This window comes from Myotis lucifugus, unplaced genomic scaffold, assembly GCF_000147115.1.
Source record: "Myotis lucifugus unplaced genomic scaffold, Myoluc2.0 scaffold_16, whole genome shotgun sequence".
Lineage (NCBI taxonomy): Eukaryota > Metazoa > Chordata > Mammalia > Chiroptera > Vespertilionidae > Myotis > Myotis lucifugus.
Window position 1 is genome coordinate 1,496,154 of NW_005871064.1, and position 17,686 is coordinate 1,513,839.

A 17,686-nucleotide genomic window follows, 5' to 3' on the forward strand; every position below is an offset into this window, starting at 1 on the left:
GCCTGGTGCATGTGTGGGGGCTGGCTGGTTTGCCCTGAAGGGTCTTTAGATCAGGGTGGGGGTCCCGCTTGGGTGCCTGACCAGCCTGGATGACGGGCTGATGGCTGTTTGCAGCTGATCACACCTCCTTCAGGGTGGGGGTCCCCACTGGGGTGCCTGGCCAGTCTGGGTGAGGAGCTGAAGGCCGTTTTCAGGCTGGCGAGCAACTGAAGCTCCCAGCCTCTTTTTTTTTTCTTTTTTTTTTTTATTCTGGGATTTATTTACCTTCTATAGCTGTCACTGGAGCTGAGAGCCGGCTCCAGCTCTGAGGCTGTGGCTGGCTGAAAGCAGGTATCTGGGTTTGTTTAGCTTCTATAATTGAAACTCTGTTGCCATCACTGGCGCTCTAAGCTCTGAGCCCGTTGGCGGCTGAAAGCAGGTTTCTGGGTTTGTTTAGCTTCTATAATTGCAACATTGTTGCATCCGGAGCTCAGAGCTGGGCGGCGGCAGGCGGGGAACCTTGGCTTCCTCCCTCACTGGAGCAAGCAAACCTCCTGTTCGCTTCAGCTGCCTGGATGCCGGCCGCCATCTTTGTTGGCAGTTAATTTGCATATCTTGCTGATATCCAATGGGAAGGGTAGCGAAGTTATGGTTAATTAACCATGTTTCTCTATTATTAGATAGGATTATATTTATTGCTTTCAGAGAGGAAGAGAGAGATAGAAACATCAGTGATGAGAATCATTGATTGGCTCCCTCCTGTACGCCCCACACTGGGGATCGAGCCAGCAACCTGGGCATGTGCTCTGACCAGGAATTGAACTGTGATGTACTGGTTCATAGGTCGATGTTAAACCACTGAGCCATGCCGGCCGAGCCATTGGTTGCTTCTTGTATGTGCCCTCACTGAAGATTGAACCTGCAACCTTGGCATATCGGGACAACACTCTAACCAACTGAACTACCTGGCCAGGGCTATGTAGATTTTTAAACATTTGTTTCTCACATAAGTTTGTTTGTCTGTGTGTTTAGTATATACTGCTAACACATTTACATTTTACTTAATGTATTTGTGTTCCTATTTGTGTTTATTTTAACTTATATAGAATACCACTGGTATTATATGTTATAAATACGTGCACATTCATTTGCATTTATATTAATTAATGTTTGTATATCTGCTGCTATTTATATACCTTTAATATTCTTGCTACTGAGGGTTAGTTGGGGTAGGGCCTGGCCAAGCAGATCCACGCTACCTTCTGTGTTCCACCAGCCCTGCAGGCCTGTCCACCTCTCAGGGGAGAGTTGTGTGGGTGGAGTGGCAATGGCTTCACCTGTGTACCAATCACTTCTGGCCCACCTCCAGCCCCACAGGAGACAGGATCCGAAGCAAAGTTGAGCTGATTCGATACCTGGGTCCTTCGTGCGACCTCACCCTCTTCGACTTCAAACAAGGCATCCTGTGCTATCCAGCCCCTAAGGTGCTACACAGTGTGGGTACCCAGATGCAAGGGGGGCTGAGCCACCTAAAACCCACCCACTGACCTACATTCTTCCTGCCCTTGCTCCTACTTCCAGGCCCAATCCTTGGCTCTCCCCAGCAGGAAGCGGAAGAAGCCTTCGAAGCCTGTTAAAGCTCGAAAATGTCAGGTTGGATCCAAGAGGGTTGAGGTCAGAAAGGAGGCCCCAGGGGCTAAAACCAAGGCTGATGCTGACACGGCCCCAGCTTCGCTCCCTGCACCTGGGTGAGTGTTGGCCTAAAGTGAGCCCAGTGGGTGAAGGTTGTGGTTGGGAGTATATACTCAGGGCCCCACACTCATGTTTCCCATCCCAGGCACTGTGAGAACTGTGGAATCAGCTTCTCAGGGGATGGTACCGGAAGGCAGCGGCTCAAGACATTGTGCAAGGACTGCAGAGGTGAGTGGCCCCTAGGACACGGGGAGATAGGAGCCGGAATAGTTCTGGTGACAGTCTAGGACACCAGTGTCAGGCTGGACATTGAATGGTGAATGTCAGGGCAAAGGCATTGGATGAGGTCAGATATCTAATGCTCCCTTTCCTCATCTCTTACCTTCCTCCCCCTGCTTCCCCCCCCTCCCCAGCGCAGAGAATTGCTTTCAACCGGGAGCAGAGGATGTTTAAGGTAAGCGTGACCTACTCCTCCTCACAAGTGAGTGGTGGGAGCAAGATGTAATGGGAGGTAGGGGAGGGTCTGAAGGAATGGTGATGGATCCATGTGGTGTTAGTTATTTCGTAGGGAGCTAGCTGCAGTCAGCAGACTGTAATGGGTGTTAATAGGATATTGGTAGATGAGGTTAATGGGAATGGTAGACATTGTGATGGCCTCAATGATGTTGGCTAATCAGTAATTATCAGGTACAGTGATGAAGCACATGGGGGACTAGCAGACATGGCGATGGGAGCTAACGTAGGGTCAGCAGACTCTTGAGGGGCAGTGCTCCTGGAGTCACTCTGCTTAAGTCTGTGACCTTGCCCCACCGATTCCTTGCAGCGTGTGGGCTGCGGAGAGTGTGCAGCCTGCCGGGTAACGGAGGACTGCGGGGCCTGTTCCACCTGCCTCCTGCAGCTGCCCCATGATGTGGCCTCAGGGCTGTTCTGCAAGTGTGAGCGGAGACGGTGCCTCAGGATTGTGGAAAAGGTGGGTTGGGCAGGTGGGGTGGGCCCAAGGCTAACCCTAGCCCCTGGCCCTCCTAGCCCTAGCCCCTTGCATCATGCCTCTGGCCCCCCAACAGAGCCGAGGGTGTGGAGTATGCCGGGGCTGCCAGACCCGAGAGGACTGTGGCCGTTGCCGAGTCTGCCTTCGCCCTCCCCGCCCTGGTCTCAGGCGCCAGTGGAGGTGCATCCAGCGGCGCTGTCTACGAGTGAGTCAGGCTGGAGGGACTGGTGCTGGTGGGGCCAGGGCTGGGGCAGAGCTCATTCTGCTATTAAACTTGCTGCTGCTTCCTCCCAACCTGGCCTTGCCCACCTCATGTCTTCTTTTCTCCTTTCCCTACTCTCACCTTCCTGGCTCTACCTACCTGCCCCTGTCTGCCAGCATCTTGCTCATCGCCTGCGTCGCCACCATCAGCGATGTCAACGACGCCCTCCCCTAGCTGTGGCTCCCCCTGCTGTGAGTGCCCCATCCCACACTGCCTGTCTGTCCCATGCATGCTTTCTGCATTCCTTGGGGGGGGGAGGGTCCTGTGTCTGCCTGGTGCCACCGTGCCTAAACTGATGTACTTTTTTGGCTTTCTCCTAGGGTAAGCGTAGCCGCCGCAGGGGAGGCTGCGACTCCAAGATGGCTGCCCGGCGGCGTCCTAGAACCCAGCCACTACCTCCGCCTCCTCCACCTCAGCCTCCAGAGTCCCCAGAGCTGGTGAGGCGCTAGAGGGTGGGGGAAGGCACAACCCTAATCTCACCCAGTACCTAACATGACCCCACCCCATTTGCCTCTGCAGCACCCCAGAGCCCTGGGCCCCTCATCACCTGCTGAGTTCATCTATTACTGTGTAGACGAGGACGAGCTAGTGAGTGGCCCCATCTTACCTGGACAAGTCTAGACTCTCCTAAGGCACTTGGTTAAGCCCAAAGACGCACATGCTGCAATGGGCCTAATAGGGGGAGAGCAAGGCAGAGTAATGGGTACCAGTATGGGATAAGCAGACAATGGGGAGAGACTACTATGGGATCAACAGGTGCAGTGATAGTACCTAATGTCAGATGAAGTAACATTCTGGTGGGGCTAAAAGAGAAAAAGCTGCCACAATGACCAGAGTTCACATAGGGTCAGTAGACGTAGCAGGTGTGGTAGGTGCTAATCGAGGGTCAGCAGAATCCTACTGGAGGTGGGGAGGTCAGAGACCTTGTCTTGGTAGCTAGTGGGGACTGGCAGATAGAGTAATGGATGCTGTGTTGGAGTAGTCACAGTGCTAATCGTAACGAGAGGTTTTTTGGTACAGTGATAGTGCCTGGTGGTGTGACTAGCAGATGCTGACATGTGACTAGTGGGAGTCAGGCTAAGACTACTGTGCATCCAGTTCCCTCCCATGGGGCTAGTGGAGGAGCAACAGGAACAGTACTGTACTAGTCTTAACAACAGTACCCCTGTCTCCCCTGTCCCCCAGCAACCTTACACAAACCGCCGGCAGAACCGCAAGTGTGGGGCCTGTGCAGCCTGCCTGCGACGGATGGACTGTGGCCACTGTGACTTCTGCTTCGACAAGCCCAAATTCGGGGGCAGTAACCAGAAGCGCCAGAAGTGTCGTTGGCGCCAATGCCTGCAGTTTGCCATGGTGGGTGGGGCAGGAAGGGTCAGGTGGGCACGATAGGTTAGGCCGGGTCCCCCAGTGCCTGGGAATGGTGGACTGACCTGGTATGTGGGGTGGGACAGGCCAGATGGGTCTTGCAACTTCAGAGGGGTGAGTGGGGCAGTGGGTTTGGTCAAGGATTAGTAGACATCGAGCCGATATAAATGAGAAATTTGGGTGGCATTGGCACTGGTAACAGGAGACAAGCAGGCTCAGTGATAAGGGGCTCACATATAAGCAGATTTTCTGCTGGTACTAATAGGGGGATCCGCAGGCTTGTTGGTCAGGGCAGGGTAGTGTGGTCAGGTCACTATAGGTGGCCATAACACCCAACCTCTTCTCACAGAAGCGCCTGCTGCCAAGTGTCTGGTCAGGGTCTGAGGATGGGGCAGTGTCACCCCCACCTTACCCTCGTCGAAAGAGGCCTGGATCTACTCGACGGCCCCGTGTGGGCCATACCTTGAAGACACCCTCGGGCACGCCCACAGCCCGACCAAACCAAGCCCAGACTCCAGTGAAACAGGAAGCAGGCAATGGCTTTGTGTTGCCCCCGCCTGGCACTGACCTTGTGTTCTTACGGGAGGGTGCAAGCAGTCCCGTGCAGGTACCTGGCCCTGCCCCAGCTTCCACAGAACCCCTGTTGCAGGTGAGGGCCCCACCTCATCCTGCCCTTCCCAACCCTATCCAGCCTTGTTCCGGGAAGCTGGGACCAAGTCTGCTGCAATCCTCCTTCACACAGGGGGCCCAGTGCCCTGGCCTGAGTTGGGTTGTGGTCTTACCCCAGGTGAAGCAAGAGAAGGTGGATGCTCAGGAAGACTGGACACCAGGCAGAGCCATCCTGACCTCTCCCGTATTGCTGCGAGGCTGCCCCAGCAAGGTGGGGCTCAGTGATGGGTGATCTGTGAGCAGAGTGATGGTGAGCCGTGATGGTGGTTCTTTGAGCAGAGCAATGGGTGTGCTGATTGCAGCCTTTCCACAGAATTACTCTGCCTTCCCCAGGCTCTGCCTGCTTTGCTGCCCAGCTAATAGAAAAAAATGGAAATCTGTGGGGAATGGAAAAAATTTTTTAGACAGATGGTTTTTCTGTGCGGAAGTGTGATAGAAGTGGGGTTTATGAGCACAGTGACAGGTTGGCCAATAAGAGACTCTTTCCTTAGGCCAACCTTGCTTTTCTGACTGTTGCCTATTTCCCACCTCTCCCAGGCAGTAGACTCAGGCCTGCCACGTGTGAAGCAAGAGCCACCTGACCCTGAGGAGGACAAAGAGAAGAGCAAGGATGACTCAGCCTCTGATTCGGCCCCAGAGGAGGCAGGAGGGGCTGGCACGCCAGTGGTCAGTGCTCGGGGACACCGCACCCTGCCCTGACCTAGTTTTAACCCAACCAGCCATGTTGACCCATGATGTTAATTCTTCCCCAGATCACGGAGATTTTCAGCCTGGGTGGAACCCGTCTTCGGGACACAGCAGTCTGGTTGCCAAGGTGTGCCCCGTATAGTGAGGGGTGGGGATGGGGTGGGTTCCGGTCAGATGTGGGCCTTGAGTATTTTGGCATGGTGCAGTAGGAGGTAAAGGCCCCACACTGTGTTGATCATGATCAGTGAGGAGGTATGTGTAGACCCCTAGAGATTTCCTGAGGTCCAGGTCAGGGCTTATCTTGGGGGGGTGGGGGGTGTCAAGGGAGAGGACTTGGTGTCCTGTGATGAGATTAGAAAGAAAAAAGGAAAGAAAGCCTGGTCCCTAAGAAAAAACCAGCAGGAGTCAGACTTTAAATTTGTACTCAGAGAATCATCATTTGGGGCCTTCAATACCTTTAGAGTCTCCAAGAGATGACCAGGTGGCTGGACAGTGGTGGATGAGTAGGAGATCTGGGTTGACACACAAGTGTGTGATCTTGGACTAGTCCTGTACCTCCTGGAGCATCCTCTGTGGAGGGGGTTAGGCTATGTTTCTTGAGCCTTTCCTGGGCCTGTTGAGGTTATTAACAGTTTCATCTGCTGTGCAGAACTGTCCCTGCACGCCTGGCAACAGGATGAAGGCTAAGTGCCTATAAGGACTGGGATAGTGAGAGGACGGGGAGTGCTGCTTCCTGCAGAATGTTGACAGGCCCCACACAGAGCCCCAGACATAGACAACATAAACCATTGACCTCAGTACCTGGGTTCTTTTGTTCCTACAAACTAGTTTCTGCAGGCCAGAAGTCCCTCCATCTGCACTTGGGCAATTACAGAACTACTGATTTAAGTCCCTGCTGGATACACTGCAGTGTGGGTGAGAATAGCAGTGAATACAATGACCATGGAAGGCTTGTCTTTCAGGAGTATTCCTGCCTTCAGGGAGCTTATAATCTAACTGGGGAAACGGTTTCCCTATGCATGAAATCATTACATATCACAAAGAAGGGAGTGATGTGCTGTTTGTAATGGAAGATTTTAGAAGAGAGAGAAGAAATAAGGGGAAGAAGAGTAGGAAATGGTTTTGTGATGCTCCATTTTGTACATAGCAAACATTCAACATACAGACCTGCTCCCTCTTCTCTAGGTCCAAGGACCTTAAAAAACCTGGAACTAGAAAGCAGTAGACTGGAGGCTTCTGCAGACTGTAGGATTCAAGGTGAAATTTACACACCGGCTTTATGAGAGACAACACTGACCTACTCAGAGGCTGGACCGTAAAGCGATTGCCAGGGCTTGTGTAGGAATCAGTGGGAACTGGAAACACCACCAAACCAGAGGAGCAGGCCTGTTCAGTCCTTTGAGCTTATAGAGGAAGTAAGGAAGAAAGGAAGAGAAAGTAGAAAGTTGGTGCATCTGCTCTAAATGGTGCAAATCCCAGAAGCCTGAACATGACAAGAAGTTTGACTGTTAGGGGTGGAGGAGCTGGTGTTGGAGCTGGGGGATAGAATTAGAGCCACCATAAACAAGCTAAACCAGCCCTCTTCATAACTATTAAATGGCTTCTGGGTGAGACCTGGCAGTGTCTCTAAACATTTCCTCAGGGAGACAGCAATTGAAAATGTAATGTGAATAAATAAGGAAAGGAACTGCAATCTGGTGAGTTCTTCCTTATGGACCCATTTATTTCTCAGAATGGTCTTTTCAGGAAGACTGATTGTGCCCATTTTTGCAGATGGAAAAACAGACTCCGAAATCAAATAACTTGTCCAATGTCAAACAGCTAGTATTGATAGAGTCTAGAATTAAACCATTAATTAATGTAAAAGCCTTGTTCTTTAAGCCACTAACCCATAAACTGTAATCCTGAGTTCAGTAATGTGTAATAATATAGTAACAAGTTTCCAGCAACTCCAAAAACAGGGTGGATTAATTTTAAGCATAACAAATCCTTTACACTGCTGTCTCTAGCATGGTCTAGGGGTGCCAAGGCTGTGTGCTTGGGTCACCTTGTTAGAGCACCTGTGCATCCAGAGACTGGGTTCTTTCCAGGTCTCTGGGGTTGCGTAAGATTCCTCAAACCCTAAGGGTATCCTTCCACACTGGCTGCTGTCCATTTTGCGTTTCCCTCCCTCTTCCTCTTCAGCCAAAGCAGTCTTCCAAGTAGAACTGTCAGCTTGGCTCATCTTTCTTGACTACTTGTGTCCCCTGCCCCTTGACATTCATGCTTGGTTTCTGCTTTCAGCCCGTCTACTAGGAGTATGAGTTTCTGCTTCAAGTCCTGTCAAAGGGCCAGTCTTGGCTCAGCCTGCCTCACTGTCCAATATTTTTCATAGTGCTAGAAGTGACGAGACATGAGATCATTACTTAGCCAGCTTTACAAGGTCAGGACTGAGTGTGTGCCCCTTAAATTTTGTAGCTTTTGTGCATCCCTTGCCTTACTCTAGTTCCAGCCTTGCAGCTTTAATAATTCAGATGTAGATTAGCTATTTCCCTACTGTAACTCATGATACAGCTCTCTGCCACCCTCTTCTGCTCCTTTCTTTGCCTGTCCCACCTACTTCAGCCAGAGTTGACTGGATAATTTTCTGCTATTGTTTTGCTCCTCCCAGGATCCAACCACCCAACCCTAGTATTCTGCTAATTTTGACAATGATGTCCTATGTGAAATTGATTTGATTGGTATTCTGACTGATGAAATAAGAATCTGGTTATCATGTGTATCAGGGTACAATTAGAAAAGCAGCACCACTGACATAAAGATTTTATATATATGTATGTATGTATATTTATATATATGTATATATGTATATATATATATGTATATTAAGGGATTTATAGGTATTTGACCATACGCAATTGTGGGAGCAGGTTAAACAGTCTCTGTAAGGCTGTTGTCTTTGCATCTAATGCTGGAGCTTGAAGTCTGCAGGGCAGGCATTCGGGAAGGGAAGATGGATGTAAATGTGGGAGACCGAGGACACATTGGCGCCCACAAGCACAAGCTGGACCCCCCTTGCAGATGGCCTGGAACCCATGTCACTCACCACCTCCAACTTCGATGACGTGGGTGTCCTGCAGAAGAAACTGGTGCCCTTCACCACAGAGTTAAATATGCATCTGGCCTAGGAATTTGAGAAGCTGGAGGAGGATCCTGGAGAGGTGGAGCAGCCTCAGACCTGTTACTTCACACCTAGGAGGCAGCCAGCAGATAAATGACAACGTGTGAACTGCAACAGTGCCTGGTGCTCCTGCACCAACTTTCAAAGATTAAAAACAACATGCTACTGTTTCACTTCTCCCTGCAGTTAGCACATAAAATGTTTCTTGTGGCCCATTCTAACCGGAAGCGTATGGGGAAGGGAGTTCTGGGAAACCTAGGCTAGTCAACGTGACGCATCACTAAGCCACCCTGTCATGAATCCGCTCCAAAGGGTCTCACTACTTACCTGAGGATAACTCCATAAAGCTACATTGCTGGAAATGCAAAGTGGAAGGAAGACCATGGATTTCATGGTGACCCAGCAATACAGAAATTCCGTCAAACCCACCCAGTAGAAATGTGGGTCTCAGCTCTTTGTCACTATTGAGAACTTAGTACTGGGGTACAGGGATGAAAACGATATAGTCCATGCAATTTTATTAAATACATCAATATGTATTGCAAATGGTGAATGGATTTACAACTTTCATGAAATTTGTAGAATTCAGAAAACTATCAAGAGGATAGCCCTTGTATGAACCTTGTTGGGGCCCAATAGGAATTGGAAATAATATAGTTTTTGTCTCTAATCTGTTCTATTTTAAAATTATTTTTAAATGACTTTTGTTGTCCTATTTACTGATTCATATATTTAGTGTATCTTCTGGGAATGTCATGGTGATGGTAACAGCGTTGACTGCCTCTGAGAAAGTGGGATAGTGGGTGGCAAGATAAAGGTCAGGTTCTGACCAAGGACCTTGGGCAAGTAACTTCTATTAGGCCTCCATGAGGGTTTGGCTGAATGCCCAGGCTCACCGCGTCAAGCCCGGCTCCTCCACCCTCGGAATAGGCCCACCTGGGCGTGGGACCGCAGTCATCCCACCTGGGCCCCAAGAACTCTGCCCCTCACCCCTGCAGGACCTGGCGGACCAGGGGTGTGGCCTCCACCCGGATAAGGGAAATTGATTCAAATTGTGGTAAAACAGGCAAAACCGAACTGGAGTTAAATTACGGGGCTTGCCTATGATGAGGGTGCGGCACGACAAGCTCAGGACCAACGCTTGGGACGTTCCAGGGCGGCCGGGTGTCACCCAGGGGTAGCTTCCCCCTGTCACCAAAACTCAGACGGGATCCTCCGGGCTCTATGACCTCGGGGTGCCTGAGGCACCCCCAAATCTCAGCTGCTTTTCCCAAACGTCCCTGCCTGGCTGAGGGTGTTTTCATTCCCTCCCAAGGATTTGGTGTCCGGAGACCAGCTGGTGACCAGGCACCCGTGGGACTGAAAGGTCAAAGAACTAGCTGGCCCTCAGGACTCGGTCCAGGGATCCGAGACGACCATCTAACTTCTTTCTTTCTCTGTTTGTTTCAGGCTACGTAAACTCTTAGCAGTAAATGAAAATGAGTATTTTACTGAACTACAATTGAAAGAAGAAGCAGTATAGGAAAAAATTATTTTAAAAGATTATTAAAAAAGAAGAAACATTATTTTGTGGCTGAAAAGCTGAACCAGCAATTCAGGAAATGGAATCTAAATCTAGAAACGTACCATATACAAAATCCGAAGGGGGTGGATTACAAGTGATTAAGGAATGTTAATTTACAGTAAATTGAAGCCTTGAAATGGTATGCACAATAATTGTGCTCTGGTTATTGTTACATGACAGTGACTGGCTAGGTACTGATTTTTTTCTGTAATCTATATATTCTAGTGTTCTGTGTCCACCCCACTTTAGAGTGAGAGCAGCAAAGTGTCTTCTTAATTGGCTTTAAGGTATTGACTACATGGCTCTTGGCTGGAAATACAGCCTCCACCTGTGCTGAGGGCCCCTTCCAGGTTCCCTGGGCTCCGGATTCTCAGGGCCTGATTTACTTGCACATCTAATCCACACATCCTGACTTTGGTCCAATGTGACCCTTGACTCAGACTCCTGGTTTTTATGGTGCCCAGTCATTCCTATCACTGCACTACCAGCCCATCTGGTCTGCCCCCCATCCGAGAGTACCCCAAGTCTAACTCTTGGTTTGTGCCCAGAGTAATAAGATTTCATTAGTAACAGATTTATCGTTACTGGTTGGGCAGGCTGACGAGGCAGTTCGGCTCTCAGCCTTTATTGTAAAATGAGGATAATGCCTGCTGTTCCGTTAACCTGTAAGATATTCGTGAGGCTCAAACATCTATGTGTGAAAATACTTTGCAAATTACTGTCAAGAACTACAAAAACATACCAGGAGGTCTTGTGATGATTTACGTTATCAAGATTATCCTAGGATGGCCACAACATTTAATAACCTTCCCATAAAATGTCCACTAACCTTTCTCGTGCTTTTAGACCGACTGGTTACAGGATATAAATAGCAAAGCCAATTGGAATATTATTAGATCTTCGACTTCACTTCGGGTAAAAGAGGCTTTTTTCTACTACTCTGATGAAGCCTAGAGGAAAAGGGCGAGGTCTGCAGGAGACCTGATCAAGGGCGTGGTGAGGGCCCCCTCGTAGACTCAGCTTATCCGCTTCCAGAGGAAGTCGCAAGTCCCGGTGTCTATGGTCACCATGGTGACAGGATCAACTTCCGCCCCACCCACCTGCCCCGCGAGGCTCACCATGGCAACGGGACATCTGTGTCTCCGAAGCTGGTTCCACCGGTTGCAGGTTGCACCGTTAGGGAACTGCGGCAGACGCCGCACTATCCCGAGGGGAGACTCGAAAATGTACAGCCAGCGGTTTGGCATCGTACAGCGGGAGGTTAAGGGCCCCACTCCCGGGCCCCAACTGCTTTCTGCATCCTCGAGCACTCCAGACCTAGCGGAGCCCAATCTGGCCTCCAGACCTAGCGGAGCCCAATCTGGCCTCCAGCGGGGGCTCAGGAAAACTGGTGCCTGCAATTTCGCTTGGGTATTCCGTCCCTCCTCCCCCTCCCCTGCTTGTTACAATATTTAGATTCTGTATTGGGAGAATTACTACTTGGGATCTTGAGGAGTTTTAGTTTCCAAGACACCCAAAGGCTGTCGTCGTCCCTTGCGATTTGTGGTGCGTGCGTCATGGGAAAGGCAGTAGGTCAGGCAGCAGGAAATCGGTCTGGGCCGGAGGTGATTCGGTTGTCTGTGGAAGGGGTGTTGGGCTGTGAGGGGTTGCCAGGGGTTATAGAGCCCTTCTGTGCAAACTCAACTGTAACAGAAGTGTCCCTGCAGGCCTGGATGGAAACAGGAGGGTTTGTTGCCTGGAAAGCTGGCTTGGTCTTAGGTCCATGCACCTGTATTTCAACAGGCTAGAAAACTTCCATATGTAATTAGGCAATTATGGAGGTATTGCTTGAGTGCCTCCTGCATGCACAGCAAAGTGGGAGATACAATGACCCTGGGAGGTTCACTCTTCAACAGAAGTCTGATCCCTGCCTTCAAGTTGCTTATTATCTAATTGCAGAAACAACTTGCTCATGCAGAAAACCATAAAAGGTTAACAGTAGATCGTGATATGCTACAGTTGTGAGGACACTTTATGGAGGAAATATCAGGGATAATGAAGGATACAATTTTATGTTCCATGGTGCACACAGCAATTATCAGTCCATTTATAGACCTGCTCCCTCTTTTCTAAGTCCAAGGACTGTAGGATTGGGCCTGGAAATCAGTACACTGGAGTTTCTACAGACTGTAGGGTTTAAGTTAATTATAGACAGGCTTCATCAGGGACAGAAACTTACCTACTCTGGGTTTGGTATCAGAACACAGAGCTGAGGGGCTGGTGCATTGGTCAGGTGCCACTATTTGTGTTGGGAACAGTAGGAATTTCTGTTCCACCAGATTACCTCCAGACCAGAGAAGCAGGCCTATGTAATGCTTTGAGCTTACACTTGGAGCTTATAGAAAAATAGAAAGGAAAAGATCAGAGTCTGTGCTAAGAAATGTGGATGGTAGCAGTTGCAGAGTTGTGGGAGAAGAATAAAAGCCACCAGAGCTGAGACTTGGGTGCTAAACAACTACACCAGAAAAAAAGCAATAAAAGGTGTAATGTCTGAAGTAATGGAAAACCGAAATGAGCCACTGTTTGATGAGTGCCTCCTAGGAACCCAGTTATTCACTTCTCAAAATAGTTTTTTAGGAGGACATTTATTCTGATCATGGACAGAGGGGTAGAGGCCAGAATCCTAGCTAGAATATAAGACATTGTTCTTTAAGAGATTAAACTGTAAACTGTAATACTAGAAACTATAATGTGAGATGTTACAGTAACAAAAGCCTTCAGTGACCTTGAAAATACAAGGTAGTTATAAAATCCTTTTTTGCTTGCCTTTAGCATGGTTTAGAGTCCAGTGTCTACACATAACTTTTGATCACTTGAAATATGCTTAGAATCACCTGTTGAGATGATAGTATTTTGGATATATTGGTTAAATAAAATATATTATTATAATTAATTTCCCTGTTTCTTTTTACTCTTTTATTTTAATTTTATTTTTCAATTATAGTTTACATTCAATATTATTTTGTTAGTTTCAGGTGTCTTTTTACTTTTAAAAATGCAGCTACTAGAAAATGTTAAATTACAGATCTGGTTTACATTATATTTCTATTAAGCAGTGACAGTTTTGATTAACGATAAGACTGTGCATGGATTGGCATCATCTTGTTAGAGAACTCCAGATCATAGTTTATTCATCCAGAGAATGGGTCCTTTCTGGCCACAGAGTCCTGCATGGCAAGCCCCAAGCCTTAAAAGGCTTCCTGGCTCCTTGGCTACTGCTCTGGCTGTTTCTCACTATCCTCTAACCCTATTCCCTTCTTCAGTCAAAATGTGCCTCAGGGCCTGGTTCTTGCCAAGACAATTGATTCCTGATGGTCTTGGAACTTGGTTGCTGTTCTCAGCCTGTATGTATGTCTACTGGGAACCTGAGTTTCTGTGTATTCTGTGTAGTCCAAGGTGTAGTTTCAACCCTGCTCTGTTTTGTTGACACTGAAGCTGCATTTCTAAAATGCCATACATATTAGAGAACAGTAATTTGTTAACTGGCTCCAGACTCTAAATAATTCTGAATTAGCTAATTCCCATATTACTTCAGACATCATGTTCTGTCTCTAGCTCATCTCAACCTTGCCTTATCTTGTTCAGTTAAACCTAAGTGTCTATCTGCGTACCGGAACCCTTAATCTTTTCATCAAACTTCTACAGATGTTGATTTTCTTTCTCCAGAAGACTCCTTTACCAAGACCCAACCTTGTATTTTGGTAGTCCTGACAATGACGTTCTAAGTGTAAGTGATAAGATTGACTCTCTGCTGTAAGTTGAGTTTTGTTGCTGTGAATCAGGACCCCAGAGTGTCATGACTCACATAAGGTTGACTTGATAAAACTAGCTGGAAGTACAAAGCTCAAGACCGCGGATTTAATGGTGGCCCTAGGAGGAGCAGAAATTGTATCAAGCCCACCCAGAAACATTGTCTTTTCTTTCTGTCTTTCCTTCCTATGAGAACCTGACAGTGGTAAGCATTATGTTCAATGCCAGGAATACAGAATTGAAAAAGATATATTCCATGTGATTTTATTAAATGTATCAATATATATTCAAAATGGTGTGTGCGTTTCCAACTTTTTAGTGGATGTTTGTGTAAAATGAACATATTTACAGAAATCTAAGTTACCCAAAATGTCAGGAGCATAGCCCTTGCATTAAATTCCTGGGCACAATAGAAATAGAAATAAAGTTTTACCACCGGTTTTGCTTTTCTTTTTTACTTTTCCTTAGTTCTCTCCTTTCTCCCCCACTTTCTTCCTTTCTTCCTTCTCACAACTTATTTTATTTTATTTTTTTAAAATATATATTTTATTGATTTTTTTACAGAGAGGAAGGGAGAGGGATAGAGAGTTAGAAACATCGATGAGAGAGAAACATCGATCAGCTGCCTCCTGCACACCTCCAACTGGAGACGCGCCCACAACCAAGGTACATGCCCTCGACCAGAATCAAACCCGGGACCCTTCAGTCCGTAGGCCGATGCTCTATCCACTGAGCCAAACCGGTTAGGGCTCACAACTTATTTTATATACATTCTATGTATAGCTGACCTTGAACAACATAGGTTTGAATTGCATGATATCCACTCATACAGGTGTTCAATAAACACCTGTACTATTTTTTTAATGTTTTTATTGATTTTAGAGAGAGAGGAAGAGAGAGGGAGAGAAATATCCATTGCTGCCTCCTGCACGCCCCCCACTGGAGATTGAGCCCGCAACCTGGGCACGTAGCCTAACAGGGAATCAAACCAGTGACCTCTTGGTGCATGGGTGGATGGTCAACCAATGAGCCACACCAGCTGGGCCCTGTACAATTTTTGATTGACAGTTTGGAGTCCAGAGAGCCAACTATGCATTGATCTAATTTTTTATATTTTTATAGGGGACTAGCATTCACAGATTTTGATGGAGGCCGGGGCGAGGGGTGGGGGGCTGGTCCTGGAACCAATCCCCTGTGGATACCAAGGGACAACTTAAGTTTAGGGGAAGTCAAAAGTTATATGTGGATTTTTGACTGTGTGCTCCTAGCTCCTGTTTTGTTCAAGGGTCACCTGTACTTAGGTAGCAGCCTCTTATAAATTTTTTAAATTGATTTTTGAGAGAGAGAGAAAGAGAGATTTGTTGTTGGTAACTTATTTATACATTCATTGGTTCCTTCTTCTCTGTGCCCTAGCTGGAGATCAAACCTGCAATCCCAGCATATTGGGACTATGCTCCAACCATAAGGTACCTGGTCACAGCTACTTAGTAGTCTCTTTTAATTGAAAGTGTTTTTATGGTGGTAACTATGTTGTCTGCCCAGAGAAATAGTAGAATACTGAGTGGCAAGATCAAGTCAAGAATTGGAAGACCTCTAATTCTTGGTCTATCCAGGTCTGCTCTATTTGAAGCACCTTGAGCAAATCACTTAATGTCTCTGATTTGACTAGATAATCTCTAGCATCCCATTCAAATTTTTTACTTTATAATTCTATGAACTTTTACTCAAATGGCACTTGAGAAATATTTGAGACGAATTTGATCTTAAGTATAGGCTCAAAGAATCAAACAAGTTACGACTTAGCCACTTAAACTTATATAGTACCAAGTTTTATTTTGTCTGAGTATTGACATGATTAACTGAAAATATGCTGTTGATTTTGGATCTATCAAAAGTGATAGTTGTTCTTTGTTTTCAGAGAGCCAAGCCTCCCGAAAGCCAAAGGGCTGAGCAACAACTGGAAAGAATCCTACGCAACTATCAGAAACATCATGCTATTTTGGATTCCATTAAGTCCATAGAGCGGGAACGCTTGAAAGTTGACTGGTTCCAGCACAATAATCGCAAATTTGTGGGCAGTCTTGTGAAAGCAAGAATGAAGGATGCCATGCAAGGATTTATCATCAACACTGAAGAAAGACGAAATAAGTAAGGCTCACAAGCCTGGTGACCCAGACTATGAAATAATCCTGAAACCACTTGAGACTGACCTGTCAAAAAAAATCAAGTGAATATTATAGTAAGAATCATGGCTGAGATATTCATATTCCTGCCAAAGCAATAACTATTGCTTGTTTATGTTTTTACTTATAATCACCTGCATTATCATGATAGCAAAATAATAATTATTTTATATTTTGTTACTTTAATTAATATCTCATTTTTCCTTTTGTTAAAGATATACATTACATATCACATCTATATGTGATCAAATAAAATATGGCACAGATCAGTGCTTTATTTTTTTTAGCATGCTTCACTTTTATTTCTTTTTTTTTATTTCTTAAAGTATTACAAAGAGTATTACACATGTCTCCTTTTCCCCCCCCTTGACATTCCCCTGTCTCCCCCCACCTCCCAGTGTCTTATTCTCATATGCATGCATATAAGTCCTTTGGTTGATCTCCTACCCTCCCCCCCCAACCTTCCCCAGGGTTCCCACTGTAGTTTGACAGTCTTCTCAATGCTGCTCTGCCTCTGTATCCATTTTTGTTCATCAGTCTATAATGGTCCTTATTATCCATAAATGAATGAGTTCATGTATTTTTCTCAGCTTCCCAGAGGCTGTCTCAGTCTCACAGGGGCCACCTCAGCCTAACAGGGGCCGCCTCAGCCTCACAGGGGCCGTCTCAACCTCACCAGGGCCGATTTAACCTCACTGGGGCCGTCTCAACCTCACCGGGGCCATTCCAGCCTCGCAGGGGCCATCTCAACATCACATGGACTGTTTCAACCTTACCAGGGCCGTTTCAGCCTCACCAGGGCCGTTTCAGCCTCACCGGGGCCATTTCAACCTCACTGGGGCCGATTCAACCTCACCGGGGCTGTCTCAGCCTCACCAGGGCCGTCTCAGCCTCACAGGGGCCGTCTCAACCTCACTGGGGCCGATTCAACCTCACTGGGGCCATCTCAACCTCACCGGGGCCATTCCAGCCTCACAGGGGCCATCTCAACATCACATGGACCGTTTCAACCTTACCGGGGCCGTTTCAGTCTCAGTGGGGCCGTTTCAACCTCACTGGGGCTGTTTCAACCTCACCGGGGCTGATTCAACCTCACTGGGGCCGTCTTAACCACACTGGGGCTGATTCAACCTCACCAGGGCCATCTTGACCTCACCGGGGCCGTCTCGACCTCATTGGGGCCGTTCTGGCCTCACCAGTGTCGTCTCGACCTCACCAGGGCCGATTCAATCTCACTGGGGCCGTCTCAGCCTCACCGGGGCCGTCTCAACCTCACAGGGGCCGTTTCAACCTAACCAGGGCAGTTGCAACCTCAACAGGGCTATTGCAACCAGTGCTTTATTTTTTA

General features: G+C 47.6%; 1 protein-coding gene across 25 annotated transcripts in view; it reads left to right on the forward strand.

The window, feature by feature from the left end:
* Positions 1-17,686, forward strand: part of LOC102422049 (methyl-CpG-binding domain protein 1) — a 41,209-nt gene that overhangs the window by 7,568 nt on the left and 15,955 nt on the right. For 4 of the 25 annotated variants that reach the window (XM_023750816.1, XM_014452505.2, XM_023750826.1 and 1 more), the window contains exons 3-16: positions 1,349-1,463; positions 1,561-1,727; positions 1,817-1,899; positions 2,085-2,125; positions 2,495-2,641; positions 2,736-2,864; positions 3,038-3,112; positions 3,242-3,358; positions 3,441-3,509; positions 4,107-4,274; positions 4,636-4,893; positions 4,978-5,166; positions 5,493-5,621; positions 16,074-16,303. In XM_023750816.1, the coding sequence (XP_023606584.1) occupies positions 1,349-1,463; positions 1,561-1,727; positions 1,817-1,899; positions 2,085-2,125; positions 2,495-2,641; positions 2,736-2,864; positions 3,038-3,112; positions 3,242-3,358; positions 3,441-3,509; positions 4,107-4,274; positions 4,636-4,893; positions 4,978-5,166; positions 5,493-5,621; positions 16,074-16,303 (1,917 nt within the window). Of the gene's footprint in view, positions 1-1,348; positions 1,464-1,560; positions 1,728-1,816; positions 1,900-2,084; positions 2,126-2,494; positions 2,642-2,735; positions 2,865-3,037; positions 3,113-3,241; positions 3,359-3,440; positions 3,510-4,106; positions 4,275-4,635; positions 4,936-4,977; positions 5,206-5,492; positions 5,622-5,707; positions 5,770-6,827; positions 7,509-8,605; positions 9,505-10,331; positions 11,643-14,058; positions 14,133-15,568; positions 15,622-16,044; positions 16,304-17,686 lie in introns of those variants that run through there. The other 21 variants (XM_006085090.3, XM_023750827.1, XM_023750818.1 and 18 more) reach the window with 21 other exon arrangements.